Here is a 16852-nt window from a genome sequence, read left to right on the forward strand (position 1 = left end):
TTTCCCTAGCCCCCTCTTCTGGCCTTCAAACAACCCCCAATCTCTCCAGGCTCATCATCAGAAGTCTGCTTCCCACAGACAAGGACACACCAATTCAAAGTGGCACCAAACGCTGCCAGAACAACAGATGCAAAACCTGCAGAAATATCTTCACTGCTACAATGATCAACACCCTCCACAACATAGCTTTGAAGATCCATGGGTCCTACACATGCCTATCACAACATGTGGTGTACCTTATCAAATGCAAATAAATCCCCCAATAACAACTAGGTGGATGAAACCTGATAATCACTACTATCTCAAAGGAACTCTCACAGGAAAATATAAAAGACAAAAACACTGTATCACCTGTGGGTGAACACTTTTCACAACGTGCTATCCAACCTATCAGTCCTTATCCTCAAAGGAAACTTGCACAACACTTTCAAAAGACAAGCCTGGGAGCTTAAATTCATAACTTTGCTAGACACTAAAAGTCCTAGTCTTAATAAAGACACTGGATTTATGGCTTATTACAACAGTTCGTAAGCCACTGAGTCCCGCCCCACCCCTCCTTTTTGTCTTTTGACTACAGGGATGCTAATGGGCCACTTCACTTTGAATGGTCTCTTATGGGATAACTACTTATGCTAAACTATCTGTTCAACCTTGTATTTAGCTGTGACACTCTGATTACCTTTCCCAGATGTGAGGAAGAGCTCTGGGGAGCTCAAAAGCTTGTCTTTCTCACCAACAGAAGCTTGTCCAAAAAAATATATTACCTCACCCACCTTGTCTCTGCTGTAGTATAGACATATCTTAATACAGACCCTCCAAGTTCTGAGTTTGTTCCCAAATCCAGTGTAACAAATTCTTTACTAGAATAAACCCACCACCAATAAACAAACAAATAAAAACAGCCATTTACAAGTGGTTAGGAATCAGGCTGTTGTGCACAACAAATCTATTCTCAGAAATTGCACATATCTGACGTAAAATTAAAAAAAATGCATATTTACCACATTGGTGGCTATTAAGCTTGAGTTAATATTTTTTATATTTGGCATCAAATCCGATACACAAATACTGACTTTGCCCCCTTATGATTCACACCAGTTTATTATTAAAACAGTTTATACTGACAGACTAGGTGCAGGAAAATGATCTCAGGATCTCTGCTCCCTGGGTTGGGGAAATCCACCCACATTGCAGAAGCAATTAACTGGGCGCTGAGTTGGAGGGTGCAAGTTGTTTGTGTGCTCACAGAGCATCCCTTGCCAGCTGCTCCATGGAGAAGCCTGGACAGTAGACTTGGACCATATCCCACTTTCTCAGCTGAAGCAAAGAAGCCAGAGCAGCTGCAGTTGCTTGCTACTGGGGATGAGAGATCAGTCAATCAGGAGTTAAGTGGCTGCAGGGAGAGGGATTGGGAAGGCAGAGTTAGATGCATTGCTTAGATTTCTCTAGGGGGGATTCTTATATATTGGGGGGTTGGGAGGAGATGCCCTTGCTAGCATTCATCTCTCACATGGTCAACATGACCTTTGTGAACAAAAGTGCACAGAAAGTGGTTATAATTTGTTAAACCTATCTGCTTATTTGGCATTTCTAATGTGCACATCACCTGGGTATCTAGGTTCTTCATCCAGTGATTGCCATAGAACAAAGATGGATCACTACTAACTGCAAACTGCTGGATCTTCCAAGATTAAGATGGTAATTTATGATTTGCATATATTTACCTATATTTTGCATGTATGTATATCAATATTTTAGTAGCACTTTCTCCCCCCACACATGACCCAAGAAATGTCCTAATCCAGGGATGGGCAAACTATGGCCCACGGGCTGGATCCGGCCCTCCAGCCATTTTAATCCAGCCCTCAAGCTGCGGGGAGTGGGGTCTAGGGCTTGCCCCACTCCAGTGCTCTAGCCGGGGAGCAGGGTTAGGGGGCCGTTCTACATGGCTCCCAGAAGCAGTGGCAAGGTCCTCCTCCAGCTCCTATGTGTAGGGCCAGCCAGGGGGCTCCACTCTGCATGCTGCCTGGACCCAAGTGCTGCCCCCACAGTTCCCATTAACTGGGAACTGCGGCCAATGGGAGCTGCAGGGGCGGCACCTGCAGACCGGGTAGTGCTCAGAACCGCCTGGCTGCAGCTCTGCATAGAAGCCGGAGGGGGGATATGGCTGCTGCTTCCAGGGGGCGCTTGAGGTAAGTGCCACCTGGAGCCTGTACCCCTGAGCCTATTCCTGTGCCCCAAACACCTGCCTCAGCCCTGATCCCCCTCCTGCCCTCTGAACCCCTCAATCCCAGCCTGGAGAACCCTCCTACACCCCAAATTTCTCATCCCCAACTCCACCCCAGAGCCCGCAACCCCAGCTGGCTCCCTCACCACCTCACTCTCTTGCCCCAGCCCAGTGCCCCCTCTCACACCCTAAACTCCTCATTTCTGGCCCCACCCTGGAGCCCACACCCCCAACCAGAGCCCTCACCCCCTTCTGCACCCCAATCCCAATTTCGCGAGCATTCATGGCCTGCCATACCATTTCTATTCCCAGATGTGCCCCTTGGGCCAAAAAGTTTGCCCACCCCTGACCTAATCAGTGCTTTATTAACTGCCAGGAATGCAAAGATCTGGCGTATCGTACAACTATTTAGTGGACACTGATTTGGACATGAAGCCAGGCATGAGGGTGGACGGCCAGGAAAGCTGAAACAGTTAGGATCACTAGGAAGGGAGCAGTCAATGGAGTGGCTGTCTGAATATGAATGGCACACGTTTAACAATAACAACTGCAGTTGTGCCCAGAGGGCCCTGGATGTGTGCAATAGGGAAGTGGCAAGCTGGCTAGTTGGGGAAGAAGGGTATAAAGACAGATCAGGGGGAGGGAGAACAAGTTACAGAGGAGTCTTTCAAAGAAATGATAGTAACATGGTGGAGGGCTGCAACTGTTTGATCTCAGAGCTGTTCCTAATGCGGGGCTTTAATTACACAACAGAGGGACAGGTTAGAAATTCAGAGTGGGTATGTCCCAAATTTTAGGGTCTGTCAGTGACTGCTGGGCAAAGCCGCTCTAGATCTAACTGGCATTGTTTGGTTTTGAAATAGGTGCCACAGATTTCACATGGGAGCTAAGCAACCTACCGCTTTAGCTCTTAACATCGGTAGTGCTGGAGTTCATAAAAAGAAGATGCTAAGTGACTTGTCCAAGGCCACATAGTGAGTCAATAACAGAACCTGGACTACAATACAGGTCTCCTCATGCTCAGTCCTGTGCTCTAGCCACTGTTGCATTTCAGTGAATTCGGAGGCAGGATCTAGTGCTGCACTAGTGATGATTATAGTCGCAGTCTTACTCTCCGCACCTGGTTCCTGTCTCTCACTCTCTCTGTTAGAGGGTCTGTGTGGGTCTGCAGGAAATAGTGTCCTGTAAGATGTGGCAACATCAAGCTTCCTGCTGAAGAGTAACTATACTAGACAACCACTAGACTATGCTGCTTCTCAGTGAACCATTGCAGCCTTTCCATCCAATCTAGGTAGCTAGAATCTACTGATTGCCACTTGAAGAGAATTTAATAAACTGGGAATAATTACCTTCTGTTGTATATACATGATTAAATGAAGTCACACTATGGTTAGGTTGCCAAACTTTCAACGTGTAACTATGAAAACATTATTTGCTAAGCAAGGAAGGTTTCCAGGGCAATTTACATAACGGATGTTGTAGGTTTTAGAAAGAAAACAATTTTCACTAAGAAAAAAAAAAAACTTTTTGAGGAGATAAATTGCTTCCTATGATGTGCCATGGCTCCTTAGTACCGCTCAACAATAACTTATTCTTTGTTTGCAGAGACTGTCCTTTAGTATAGTACAGGCACTCTGAGTTAAATCTTTAGCAAAAAACTCAAGCCAACATGAGATTTTTCTGGTATTTCAGAATGTGACAGTCAAATTGTGCTCCAATCAACAATTGAATCAAAGTTCTGAAGCTTTTCAATTCAGCGTATTCATTTCTGATTATCCACTGATGTTCCTCAAAGTACTCAATCACACACACAAAACCTTTGGTATGATAGTGTTCTGGTTGCAGTCATCCTTGGCCCAGATTCACTGAAATCAATGGAAGTTAGGTGTCTAAGGGTTTGTCTACACTTGAAATGCTACAGCAGCACAGAGGCAGAGCTTCAGCTGCGCTGCATAGTACTTTAAGTGTAGACAGTACAGAACCCTTCCAATCAGCGTAGGTAATCCACCTCCCTGAAAGGTGGTAGCTAGGTTGACAGAATTCTTCCATTGACCTAGCGCTGACAACACGGAGAGTTAGGTCGGCTTACTACGTCACTCAGTGAGGATTTTGCGCAGCCCTGAACGCCGTAGGTGGGTTGACCTAACTTTTTAGTGTCGGTCAGGCCTCTATATCTTTGAGGATCTGGACCATTGCGATTACTGGCACTACAGACCTACGGTGCTCAGGGGTGTGAAAAATCTATACCTGAGTGACATCCCATGTAGAGAGCGCTATGTTGACGGGAGATTTTCTCCTACCAACATAGCTACCACATCTGGGGAAAGTGGATTAACTACGGCCAGGGCCAGCTCTAGGATTTTTGCAGCCCCAAGCAAAAAAAAATTTGGCCGCCCCCTCTTTTTTTTTTCATGCCCCCCGGCCCCTCCCCAACTCCACCCCTTGTAAACCCCTCCCCCAAATCCCCAGTCCCACCTTCTCCCCAGGGCGTGCAGCATTTCCCTCCCCATTGCTTCCTGGGGGCCCCCATGACATCCCACCCTAGCTCACCTCTGCTCTGCCTGCTCCCCCCGGTGTGCCGCTGCTCAATTTCTCCCCACTCCCTCTCGGGCAAGGGAGGGTGGAGAAGCAGAGCAGCGCCGCATTCAGGGGAGCAGGCGGAGCAGAGGTGAGCTTGGGGGGGCACAGGAAGTAATGGGGGATAGAGGAACCACTCCCCGCTCCAGCTTACCTCCACTCCACCACTGCCGCCTCCCCCGAGCACCCACCGCTCGGCTTCTCCTCCCTCCCTCCCAGCCTTGCTGCACGAAACAGCTGTTTCGCGGGTGGCAAGCCTGGGAGGGAGGGGGGAGAAGCAGTGCAGCGGTGCATTCAGGGGAGCAGGCGAAGCGGAGGTGAGCTAAGGTGGTGGGGCACAGGAAGTAACGGGGGATAGAGGAACTGTTCCCCACTCCAACTCACCTCCACTCCACTGCCGCTGCTTCCCCCACCCGCCACTTAGCTTCTTCTCTCTCCCAGACTTGCTGTGCAAAACAGCTGTTTCATACACAGCAAGCCTGGGATGGAAGGGGGAGAAGAGAAGTGGCAGCGGCACACTTAGGAGAGCAGGCGGAGGTGAGCTGAGCTGGCGAGTTGGGGCAGCGGGGGCACTTTTTCCCCATGCCCTGGAGTCAGCACCTATGATGGCCAGCGCCAGAATGCCACCCCTAGGAATGTGCCGCCCAAGCATCTGCTTGTTTTGCTGGTGTCTGAAGCCGGCCCTGACTACAGCAATGGGAGAAGCTCTCCCATTGGCGTAATAGTGTCTTCACTAAGGTGCTACAGTGGCCGAGTTGAATTGGTGCAACTGCACTGCTGTAGTACTGTACGTGAAAACAACCTCTCCAAGTCCTTAGTGAATGTTGCAGTTATTGTTCCAATATAAATCCCTCACAAGAACATTAGCGCTATGATATAGAGCAAACAGCAAATATTAGGAAAACAGGAAATGCATCCAATGAAATGGGCTGTAGCCCAGGAAAGCTTATGCTCAAATAAATTTGTTAGTCTCTAAGGTGCCACAATTACTCCCGTTCTTTTAGGAAATAAGGTGATATTTCTCACATATATCCACATAACCTTAACTTTGTCCTGGTAGGGATGTGAGCATCCTGTTGTCCCAGTCCTTGGGGCTGGATGAAGAGGGAATTGGTGATCTGTATAAAGTACAAGAAAGCAATTTTCAGAAATCCCCTAGTGTATTGTTAGCCTCTTTAATTGTAATTGCACAGCTGGAAACACGGAGGAGTGGTAGCAGTCTGTCAATCAGTAGCAATTACTGTGCAGATCACTGCTACTACACAGGCTGTACAAATAGGAATCTTAATTGGAAGTTATGGTGGGTCCAGATAACATGGAACTTTTCAGTGTTGCTAACTCCACTGATTTTATCACAAATCTCATATCTGGTGGTTTTCTTTAAAGCCATAGCTCCTGGAGTCATGTGGTTACATGCGAATCTTAACTTTCATTTTTTTTTAAAGTAATTTTCTAGCCCTAAGAGTTATGGAAAAAACTTGAAAACATAACCCCTAAAGTCTCAAAAGCCAAATAAAAAGAACCCAACATTTATTACTTTGTAAAATTATCATGATTTTTAGGGGCCTGACTCATGGTTTTTGAACCCCTGGGGTTGGTAATTCTGCTTTGTGTTCAGGATAGGTAGGATATTGTGGTGTTCTGAGTTTCTCTTGACAGCCCTGTGGGCAAAGGGTTTAGGTTGTGAAATTCTCATGTGTGGGAAGGGCTAGGCGTAGAACTGGGCTGCAACCTTTGACTACTGAGAGGCCTGCTGCTCCATAAAAATGCAATCCAAATCTGTTAAATTATACCCAGGGCTTGGCTCTGAATGGGCACGTGGGCAGGACTCTCACCACCTATGGATAAGCCTATGTCACTGAGGCTTTAAAGTGCAAAGCACAGCCACACTCTTGCCTTTTCCTGATACAAGCATATGCTACCTTAAGTCATTTACAAGAGTTTGTTTTCTAAATCATGAAACAACTCCCTTTTTTGGGTGCATTGTCACCAGCTAACTTCTCCAGCCCTGCCTTCCTTTGTCACTCCCAAGCCCTGTCTTCTTGCTGACTGATCTTTTTCCCTTTGTATTGCTGGGTATGGCTCAGTGCATGCCACTTAAACTCCCCTAGGTTAACACTACAGGCTGAATAGTGGCACAGGTATGGCACTGCCATTGTGTCGCTGTACCGTCATAGTGTAGGTGTGTCCTACATCAACAAAAGGGGATTTTCCATTGCTATTGTTAATCCACTTCTCTGAGTGGCGATAGATAGGGCGATGGAAGAATTCTTCTGTCAATCTACCTGGTTAGGTCAGCTTAACTATATTGCTCAGGGATGTGAATTTTTCACACCCCTGAATGACACAGCTAGGTCAATTTAAATTTTAAAAGTAGACCTGGCCCTCTAGACCATGTTGCATCCTGTGGTCTTGTCTGCACTAGCAAATTTGGCAGCTGTAATTCTTCAGCAGTGGAGGCTGTTAATGTAGACATACATTTTTGCCAGTGCATCATCTAACCCTGGTAATGTGGTAAAAAAGCCTGTATACACTACACAGCTTCCACTATGCAGCTACATCGGTGCAGAACTATGGTTGTGGCTAATACTACTATAGATGCACTCCTTTGCGTGTGCATTAGGGGCAGGGGAGAGGATGCACAGCTCATGCTGAATATACTACTCCCTATTCCCTCTTTGTTTTTAAAAAATGTCAAATGGTTCATGAATCAATCATGAACAAATGTGAATGTCACTTTTGAAAAGCTAAGAAATTACAAATATGCCATAAAGGCAATAGTCAAGTATCTGTGTGGGTCTATGATTCACCATGAAGAGCAATGGAGAGAAGAAAGAAAGTAGGTAAAGTCTGGACATCTTCAGAGGTGGCTCATGTACTCTGAGGAGGGGGAAGTGGAGACTTGGGGCTCAAGTATGGATGCCTCTCCTAAGGAACTCACTACATTCTTTGTTTCTCTTTCCAGGCTAAATTCCACACTCCATTATATCAGGGCAAATTCCATTGAAGTCAATGAAGTTTCTTACATGTGTGAGGACAGAGATTGGCCCCCTCTCCCCCGAGCTGGCTATGATACCCTTTGCAGGGTCTGAGAGAATGCGTGGCAGGGAAATGGGGATATACTTGCTCGGCTTTCCTCTTAATGTTCCTTGCCTCTGAGATACTCAACTTTGCTCCCATGGGAGTAGACTCGCCTTCCCTTGCCCTGGGACTTATTACATCATCCTTTAGGTGGGTACCTCCCCTCTCTCCTCCGGACTCACTGAACCCTCCTTTTGGTGGATGGGAGAGTGAGCAAATCTCCCACTGCTCTGGTGCACAAGTCCCCTTTTCACTGGGCTGACTGGGGCTGATGCTGGTCTTTCCTCAATGCCCTCTCCCAAGATCTCCCATCGCTAGTCCCTACAGGGAAGGAATGGGAGTAGATATCCTCTGTTTCTTGATCAGGACTCCCATCTGCCTCATTCCCCTGGGCTAGCTCTTGGCTTTCCGTGTGGGCTAGATATGGACACAGTCCCCCTTGCTTTCTCCCCATACTCTCTCTCCACTTGGCTGGACTCTTGGCTTTGGGGATGGGGAGGGCTCTTAGGGGACACAGTGTTTCACTCTTCCCTGGGCTCACTGTGGTCCCCTCTGGTTGCATTGGATGGATAGGGGTTTGTGACCTTACTCTCTCTTAGGAAGCCCCTATCCTCCCAGCCATGTGCTGTAAAATCTCTTTGGGTTCAGTGGGGGAGACCATCCCTTTCCTTCCCCTGGACTGTTTTGTGCCCCTGATAGCGGAACTGGGTGTGGCACATTCACAGGTCTCTTCTTACAGGGGCTGAGATGGCTGTTGGGTGGTGTAGGCTGCTGCTGGCCTGTTTCCCCAGCCTAGGAAGGAGAGACTGCTGCACCTGCGACTTTCAGGGCCTTGCCCCAGGGCTTGGTTTTATTCTTTCAACATAAAACTTTCAGGCAAAACCATCACAACACAGCAGTTGTAACAAGACACACCCTTTCCTTCAACCTCCCCTGCTTCAGGGCCTACTGCAGAGCCCCTCACCTTCAAGAGCTGCCCCCAACTAACCTCTCTGTCCTTTACAGAGAACAGGACTGGCTGGCCCCAGGCATCCTGGCTCCTTAAAGGGGCAGACCACTGTGTTATAGCTGGAAACAAGCTGCCTTGTTGTCTCCCACCATTCCCATGGGGTGGCTCTACCCTGCTTTGGGTGGGTACAGACCCCACTGCACTGTCTTTCAAGAGCACCCTCTTCCCTGGGCTCAGGCTGTGCCTTCCCTGTTGGTTGGTTTAGCTTGTTCTGCACCTGGTCTCAAGAGCTCCCTGTCTCCTCTTCCCTCTCTTGGGTTACCTGGGCTCACCTTTGGGGAGGTCGGGGCTGGCTGTGGGACACAGTTCCCGCTCTCCTGTGGGTGGTGGCTGACTGACTGGGGTGGGGAACACTTTTCCCTCTTCCCTGTGGCTGGCTGGTTGTGGGGGGAGCACATTTCCCCTCTCTCCTATGGGTGGACAGCTGGCTGGGCTGGGGGGTGGGGGTTGTTGGCTGGCTACATTCCCCTTTCCTCTTCAGGTGGGTGGGGGGCTGGTTGTTGGGTGGGAGCACATTCCCCCCTCCGCTCTGGGTGACTGGCTGGTTGTGGGTGGGTGGGTGGGGGGAACATGGATGGCTGAGTGGTTGTCAGGGACATGTTTCCCTCTGCCTTGTGGGTAAGTGGCTGGTTGTGGCTGGGGAAGCAGGTTTCCCTCTCCCCAGTGGGTGGCTGGTTGTGGGGGGGGGCATGTTCCCCTGGGGGGGGGCAGTGGAGGCAGGTTCCTCTCTCCCCAGTGGGTGGCTGGTTGTGGGGGTGCACATTTCTGGTGGGGGAGGCAGGTTCCTCTCTCCCTAAGGGGTGGCTGGTTGTGGGAGGGCACGTTCCCCCGGGGGTGCTGGCTACATTCCCCTTGGGGGGCATATTGCCTTGTGGCTGGGGGGCACGTTCCCCTGGGGGGGAGGGGAGGCTGGCTACATTCCCCTCGGGGGCATGTTCCCCGGGGGGGGGGCTGGCTACGTTCCCCTCGGAGGCACATTGCCCTGTGGCTGGGGGGCATGTTCCCCTGGGGGGGGCTGGCTACGTTCCCCTCGGGGGCACATTGTCCTATGTCTGGGGGGGCACGTTCCCCGGGGGGGGCTGGCTACGTTCCCCTGGGTGGCATATTGCCCTATGGCTGGGGGGGGCACGTTCCCCTGGGGGGGGGCTGGCTATGTTCCCCTCGGGAGCACATTGCCCTGTGGCTCGGGGGCACGTTCCCCTCGGGGGCACATTGCCCTGTGGCTGGGGGGGGCACGTTCCCCTGGGGGGGGGCTGGCTACGTTCCCCTCGGGGGCACATTGCCCTGTGGCTGGGGGGGGTACGTTCCCCTCGGGGGCACATTGCCCTGGGGGGGGGCTGGCTACGTTCCCCTCGGGAGCACAGTGCCCTGTGGCTGGGGGGGGCACGTTCCCCAGGGGGGGGCTGGCTACGTTCCCCTCGGGAGCACAGTGCCCTGTGGCTGGGGGGCACGTTCCCCGGGGGGGGGCTGGCTACGTTCCCCTCGGGAGCACAGTGCCCTGTGGCTGGGGGGGGACACGTTCCCCTGGGGGGGGGCTGGCTACGTTCCCCTCGGGAGCACATTGCCCTATGGCTGGGGGGCACGTTCCTCTCTCCCCTGCCGGTGGGTGGTTGGGGGGCACGTTCCCCTCCCCCCTGCGGGCTCCCGGCGGGGGTCCCGCCGCCTGCGGGTGGTTAGCTCGGGGCGCGTTCCCGTCCCCGCTCCCCTCCCCGGCGGAGCCCAAGGCCGGGCCGCCCGGATTGGCCGGGCCGGGCGGCGAGCTCCGCCCGCTGTCGCCGTGCTGTGGGAGGGAGGGAGACAGCCGGGCTGCGCTGCTAGTCTGGAGCGGAGCCTGGCAGCGGCTGGAGCGTCGGCGGCGGCTGAGGAGCAGCCGGAGCCCGCTGGACCGAGTCAGCCCCGACCCGTCTCCTCTCCCTTCGCGCGCAGGGCAGGGGGGCCCCGATCCATGACCATGGGCGACAAGAAGAGCCCGACCAGGTACGGAGCGAGCGGGCTCGCGGGGGTCCGGCCAGGGGAGGCCCCCGGCGGGGGGGTCGGCGGAGAGAGGCTCCTAAGATGGAGGGAGGGTGGCCGGCCGGCCGGGGTCGGGGAGGAGTGTGGGGCCTCCCCCAGCGGGCAGCTTCCCTCTTGTCTGGGTGCTGGGGGCTCCTAGGCCCTTGTGTGGCGGGGGGGGGCTCCTAAGATGGAGGGAGCGGGGGGGGGGTGTTAGTGCCCCTCCAGCCAGGTACAGAAACTCCAGGCTCTCCGCGGTGTGCGAGGGGCTGTTCGCCAGCAGCGAGGCGCCTAAGATGGAGGGAGCGTGCGAGGGCAAGAGGAGGAGGGAGAAGGGCTTGTGTCTCCTTGCTGCTGGTGCCAGGGCTGAGCTGGTGTGAGAGCAGCTATGGCGGCTCCTCTCCCTCACACAACACTCTCCTCCGCTCCTCACTTCTCCCAGACAAAGGGAGATTTAACAAGGTGGAGGAGACACACAGACATGGGGGTGGGGGGAACACGCCTCCCAGCTCTTCAAGTCTCACCACCCACCCCCTCTCCGAAAAAGGAGGGTGAGGGGGAGACGGGCTCCTCTTGTCTTTCCCCTCCCCGCCCCTGCCCAAGTCTCGCCCTCCCAGGTTCACTGGGTAACCGCTGTTGTTTGTGTGAAAATCGATTGTCTGGGTTTAAAGATTGAGGGGAGACACCCCCCTCTCCCCTCAGTTTCTTTCTTTCCAGGGTGTGTGTAGGGTGGTGGTTAGGTAATGCAGGGTGTGTAGTGTGTGTGGGGGGAGTTGGGTAAAGCTGGCTGTGTGGACGGGGGTGGGGGCGCAGGCTAGTGGAAGGCAAAGTGTGGGATTTCTGCTTCATAATAGTACCCCCTCTCGCCCCCAGTAGCAGATATTTGATGACTCTTTAGGCAAGGAAGAGAAACGGAGTCTGGCGATGCAAGTTGAGAATTACAGAATGCACTGGATTTCACCGCTTGATAATATGGTTTCTAATGTGTGTGTTTTTCTTTTTCTCCTCCTCTCTTCCTCCTCCTCCTTTTTTCCTCCTCCCCATACACACACGCACACGCACACTCTCTCCTCAAGGCCAAAAAGGCAAGCAAAACCTGCAGCAGACGAAGGCTTTTGGGATTGTAGTGTCTGCACCTTTAGGAACAGTGCTGAAGCCTTCAAATGCAGCATCTGCGATGTCAGGAAAGGCACCTCCACAAGGTATAGATATACATTAAAATATGTAGTTTTGCTTTTTATTTCTTTAATCTATGATTATTCTGTTTTGTTGATTTTTACCTGCTACCTTGAAGTGGATTCAGTATTTTATTTCCTTTAGAGGAAATAATCTCCCCTGTCCTGCACTTAATACAGTGTGTTGTTTTAAATTCTGTTTCAATGCTTAAGTATTCCTTGGACACAACTGTTTTGTAGGCATGGTACTGACCTGATGTTTTTTTTCTATATGCTCGATTTGATGATGTAAAAAAGGCTCACTACTTTTTTAACCTTTAAGTTCTGATTGGGGGGAACATTTCTCTCTGACATTTGGAGAAACAATTTTTGTTTTGTTGGAAATATTGTTATGCATTTTGGAGGATAAGGGAAGTGAAGAGAAATAGTTGAAACTAAAGATGCCACAGAAACAACTTTTTTTTATTCCTCTTGTCTTGTTGATCTTTGAATTGCTATTGTCATTTGAAATGAGTTGGTTTTCTACAGAATTTAATGTGGAAATTTATGTGGATTTCTGAAATCTTTAACTGTTGGTTCTTTCTGAATGATGGAAGTTTTTTCAAGATGGTGAGACTGCCGTACTCCTAGTTAAATGAGTACGGGTAATCACTCTCCATGCACCCCCCCCCTTTTAGAAAGTTACTCTTGACAGTGTGAGTTAGGACTAGACTCTTAAACATAGAACTGCTTTTTTGTTTGAAACTCTCCTTTCAAATGCCTTTGATTCGTTTTAATGTTTTTATATTTTGTACAAGTACATTCCTAAATTTGAGGAGTTCATATTTTTGTCCCTTTCTATTAAGGAAATATTATATTCTTATTTTTTTCAAAGTTTTAGACAGTGTTTTAAGTTAAACTCTGCGTGCTGAGAGACATTTTCGTGAGCAGACTTTCTTGAAGACTTCTAGTGTTTTGAGTTGATTGACAAAGGAGGCTAAAAATGCATTGTTTGTTTGTTTGTACAGTACTTTGAACAGAAAAAAGTGCCTTATAAGTGCGAAGCCTTTTTTTTTTTTTTAATTTAGACCATGCTTTTGGGTCATTGAGCCTGTGGGTGACATGACCACTATAGCTATGTATAGTATTGTAGTACTACTCCACTAGGTAACTATAATCAACATTCAATATAATTATGCTAGTGTGTGTATGCTTTACAGTAGGGTATTCTGAAAAGTGTTGAGCTAAATTGTCTTATCTGAAATTGGTATATCATTAATTTAGATACAATAATATGAAGAATATAAAGCCATTTGCATGTGGACCTGAATCTTGTTCTGTTAGGCTCCAGTCCAGCAATTTAACCTGCACAGGTGGATCTCTTGAGTCTGGGCAAGATGCTGTGGGCTTCTGTGGGTTATCTTAATGGATCCATCTGCAGGGGTAAGGCCTGACTTTACTCCTATGAGTAATTCTGTTGAAATCAGTGAGTGTAATCATGGTCATAAGGTTGAGCATGTATATAAGTGCTTGCAGGATAGGGGTCTAAATGAGACTAGGAATGCAAGTGTAGGTGGTGCATGGACTCACTTGGTGTATCCCTATGAGATCTTTTCAATTTGAGCACAGTACTGATGTTGTTTTGGAGAAATGAAAATCCATATAAAACTTTTTTGAAAAGGATACATTTGAAAATGTTTGTTAAGCCAGAACTATTACTCTTCCAGTTAAGAATGAAAAATTTGTTTTGTAAGAGACAACTTTAGGTTAAGAAATGCTACATAAATTTGCAACTGTGATCATTGGGTCTAGAACATCATAGAGCATTTTTCCATTAGCACTTTTTCTGAACAGCTTATTTTAATTTAGAATATATTAAGCTTTTTATGCATTTGAGCGCTTTAAGTTTGTGTGCTGCTGTTTGATTTATGTTGTAGAATTTGAAAGTATGTATGGTACAGGATACTCCCTAAAAATCATAAAGTTTTGCTTCAGTGTCATTTAAGAATAGTCAACTGAAAGTAGTAGTCACTGTCTGTTGTGAGTGCACTTTTGTTTGTGTGCGTAAGTAGAAGACCTCAGAGGTCACAGTTCTTTATTGTGGTTTGGCTTTGAGTGTTACTGTATGTGACGTATAAGTCAATAGCTGGGAAACTCTTCAGAGTCTTTTTCATAAGTGACTAAGGAAATGTAGTGGTTTATAGCTGATGATTTATTACTCAGAATACTTCTGTTTGAGTGATTTTATATAAATTTTGTCCAGATAAAACTCTGGTTAACCTGAGAGATTGGATCAGTAATTTAAGATATAATTTGACAAATTGATGTCATTTAGCCATACTTACAACTAGTGAGTTTCGTTAAAGTTTGAAGTATTTTGCTTTGTATTTACAAGTTATTTGGCAGATTTGTAATATTTTTCAAAGACATAAAGAGAAGCAAATGTCTTTCATCTTTAACTCTGTGCAGTTGAAACGTGCCCAGTTTCAACAGGTTTACATGGACTCAAAGTGCTGTTTTTGTTTTTTTTTTTTTTTAACCCCACAGTGAAGTCAATGATTTGCTGTAGAATTTGTTTTCTGATTTGTGAACTACTTTAGACTTTAGTTAACTCTCATTGTGTATGTTTTTACAGACTTGATATAATCCTTGTCTGCTGGGTGGGAGGGGTGACTGGCTTCAGTGAGAAGTTTCACTTATTTTATGATTTAATGTCCCTTCCCTAGGAGCCTAGAAGGAATTTTACATACAGATAATGACTTCCAAATTTGTTAATGAACAGGAAGAACCAAGGTAGACTATTAATTATTAATCTGTACCTGAACACAGTTTTTTTTCAGTGGACCCCATGTAAATATTTAAGTTATGAAATAATATTTTTAAAATATGTAGGGCCACATTCAGCCCGGAAGAATTCATAAATTTTATGGTTGGTTTAAACACATGATGTAAATTCTAGGGTAGGGTAGGGTAGGCTATTTACTTTCACAACTTATCTTCTCACTTTTTAACTTCTAAAATTTTATCTCCCTCGATTTCAGTAAATTTATCTAGTATTGAGTGTTCTGAGGAATTTTCCGATAAACAGTAAAAGAAACAAAGGTGCGAATTACATACAATCCAACATTCATTTCAGTGAGGTGAAAACTTCAAAGCTGACTTGAGACTGAACAATAGTAACATCAAGCCAAGTAGGCTGAGGCTTTGTCTACAGTGGGGTTTTTGTACTGGCATAGCCACATCAATGTGTTCTTATCAGTTTAATATCTGAGAGATCCTTTATTTGAGGACTGTATATTAAATTTATTTTTGAAATGGGGCTGAAATAGGAGCTTACTCTGTCCACCCCATGCATTGACCTGGTATTGTAGTGCCTCCAGGACTGGTTTTAAAAAAAAAAAAGTGAACTGCCAGTGTAGGTGTGGTGCACATGTGTAAAAGGTGACTTATGGTAACATGGCTTATCTTGGTTTCTAGCCAGGGAAAGTTGCACTAGGGCAAGTCTACTTGCATCTACTAAGGGGTTTGTGGTGATATAGCTACATGATACCTAAAAAGAGATTAGGGCTTGAATTAAAACTTCTACTATTGGGGAGATTTGCTCAACACACACTACCCTTCCAGTAGCCAATATTACTTCAAAATGTAGAAGGAATATTTGATCTGGACATTTTAGGGCCAGATTTTGCCCCCATTGACATTAATGCAAGTTGTTTGTTTGAGGGCAGAGTTTAGTCCATTGTTTCCAGCTAGTTCTCTTAAAGGTCCGGGCAGTCCTCTCCCTTTGTTTCTATTTTGGTGTGTGCACATGTTGCATTCTCCCCCAGTCCTCCCCTTCTCCTGATTACTTCCTCTCACAGCTGAGTGATCATACCTGAGAATCCTGCTGCTGTTCGTAGTTTCACACTGCTACTGGTGCTCCCAGAAAAGTGGTATTTAGCAACAATATTGATCATTCTCTGGGATTTTCCTGCTTAGATGACTGAGAAAATGCGGGAGGGTGATGGAGAAAACACAGAATGTCTGATATTTTCCTAGCTTAACCCTTTAGGATAGGCTCCTTCTTTACCTCTCTGCTCCCAGAGCAGGGCTTTTCCTTTCAAGTTACAGAGATTGGTGTCTTCTCTGCACATGTGAAAAATGTGAGTGGAAATTTGCCATCTGATTCTTGAGAGTAAGTGACTTTTGAATAAAAGAGCAACAATTTCCCCCATAAATACCCTGAAGAGGATGTGTGTGTTATCACTAGTATTTGTAGACACAAGGTATGCGCTTGGAGATCTGATTAGATATCTTCTTTGTACTTGGGGTAATACATGTTTGATATTAGTATCTTGATCTTATTTCTCATTTCTCAAAACACAGATTTACAATGCTTCCCCTACATGCTTTTTTGGAAACAATTGGTTATGGATCATAATAAAAGCATTTGATACAAAATTAATAATCTGTAGTTTGGGACAAAAGTCTAAATTACTGGCCTCCCTCCTTTTCTCTCTCCCCCCTCGACAATTTTTTCTCCCCTTTTAGAATGCATATGGTTTCCAACCCTTTTTTTGAAGGACACAAATCTCCAGCCTATCTGATTAAAAAAAAAAACATTTCCCTCGTTCTGTATGGAATACAAACACACGCATCACTGTGTGGCTCTTTTTATTGTCAGTGCTGAGCTCATTGTAATAGTTGCTAGGTAGCCCAGTTCTGTTCTGGGAACGACGAGCTGAACTCTAATTTTGTGTCCCATCCTTTGGACTTAACTGCTGGACTGTCCTTTCCTGAAGATTTTTATTTCACGCTATAGTCATGAGGTAG

The 16852-nt window shown here is 47.5% G+C and overlaps 1 protein-coding gene and 1 pseudogene across 1 annotated transcript in view; both read left to right on the forward strand.

The window, feature by feature from the left end:
* Nucleotides 1-10704: 10704 nt before the first annotated feature.
* The window catches only part of RYBP (RING1 and YY1 binding protein), a 71189-nt gene continuing 65041 nt past the window's right edge, over nt 10705-16852 (forward strand). Inside the window, exons 1-2 of the mRNA XM_030569893.1 lie at nt 10705-10871; nt 11963-12088. Coding sequence (XP_030425753.1) covers nt 10840-10871; nt 11963-12088 — 158 coding nt within the window. The 5' untranslated portion in view covers nt 10705-10839. The remainder of the gene's footprint in view (nt 10872-11962; nt 12089-16852) is intronic.
* Nucleotides 15259-15436, forward strand: LOC115655659 (annotated as a pseudogene).

Source organism: Gopherus evgoodei, chromosome 7, assembly GCF_007399415.2.
Source record: "Gopherus evgoodei ecotype Sinaloan lineage chromosome 7, rGopEvg1_v1.p, whole genome shotgun sequence".
In the NCBI taxonomy this organism is placed as follows: Eukaryota; Metazoa; Chordata; order Testudines; family Testudinidae; genus Gopherus; species Gopherus evgoodei.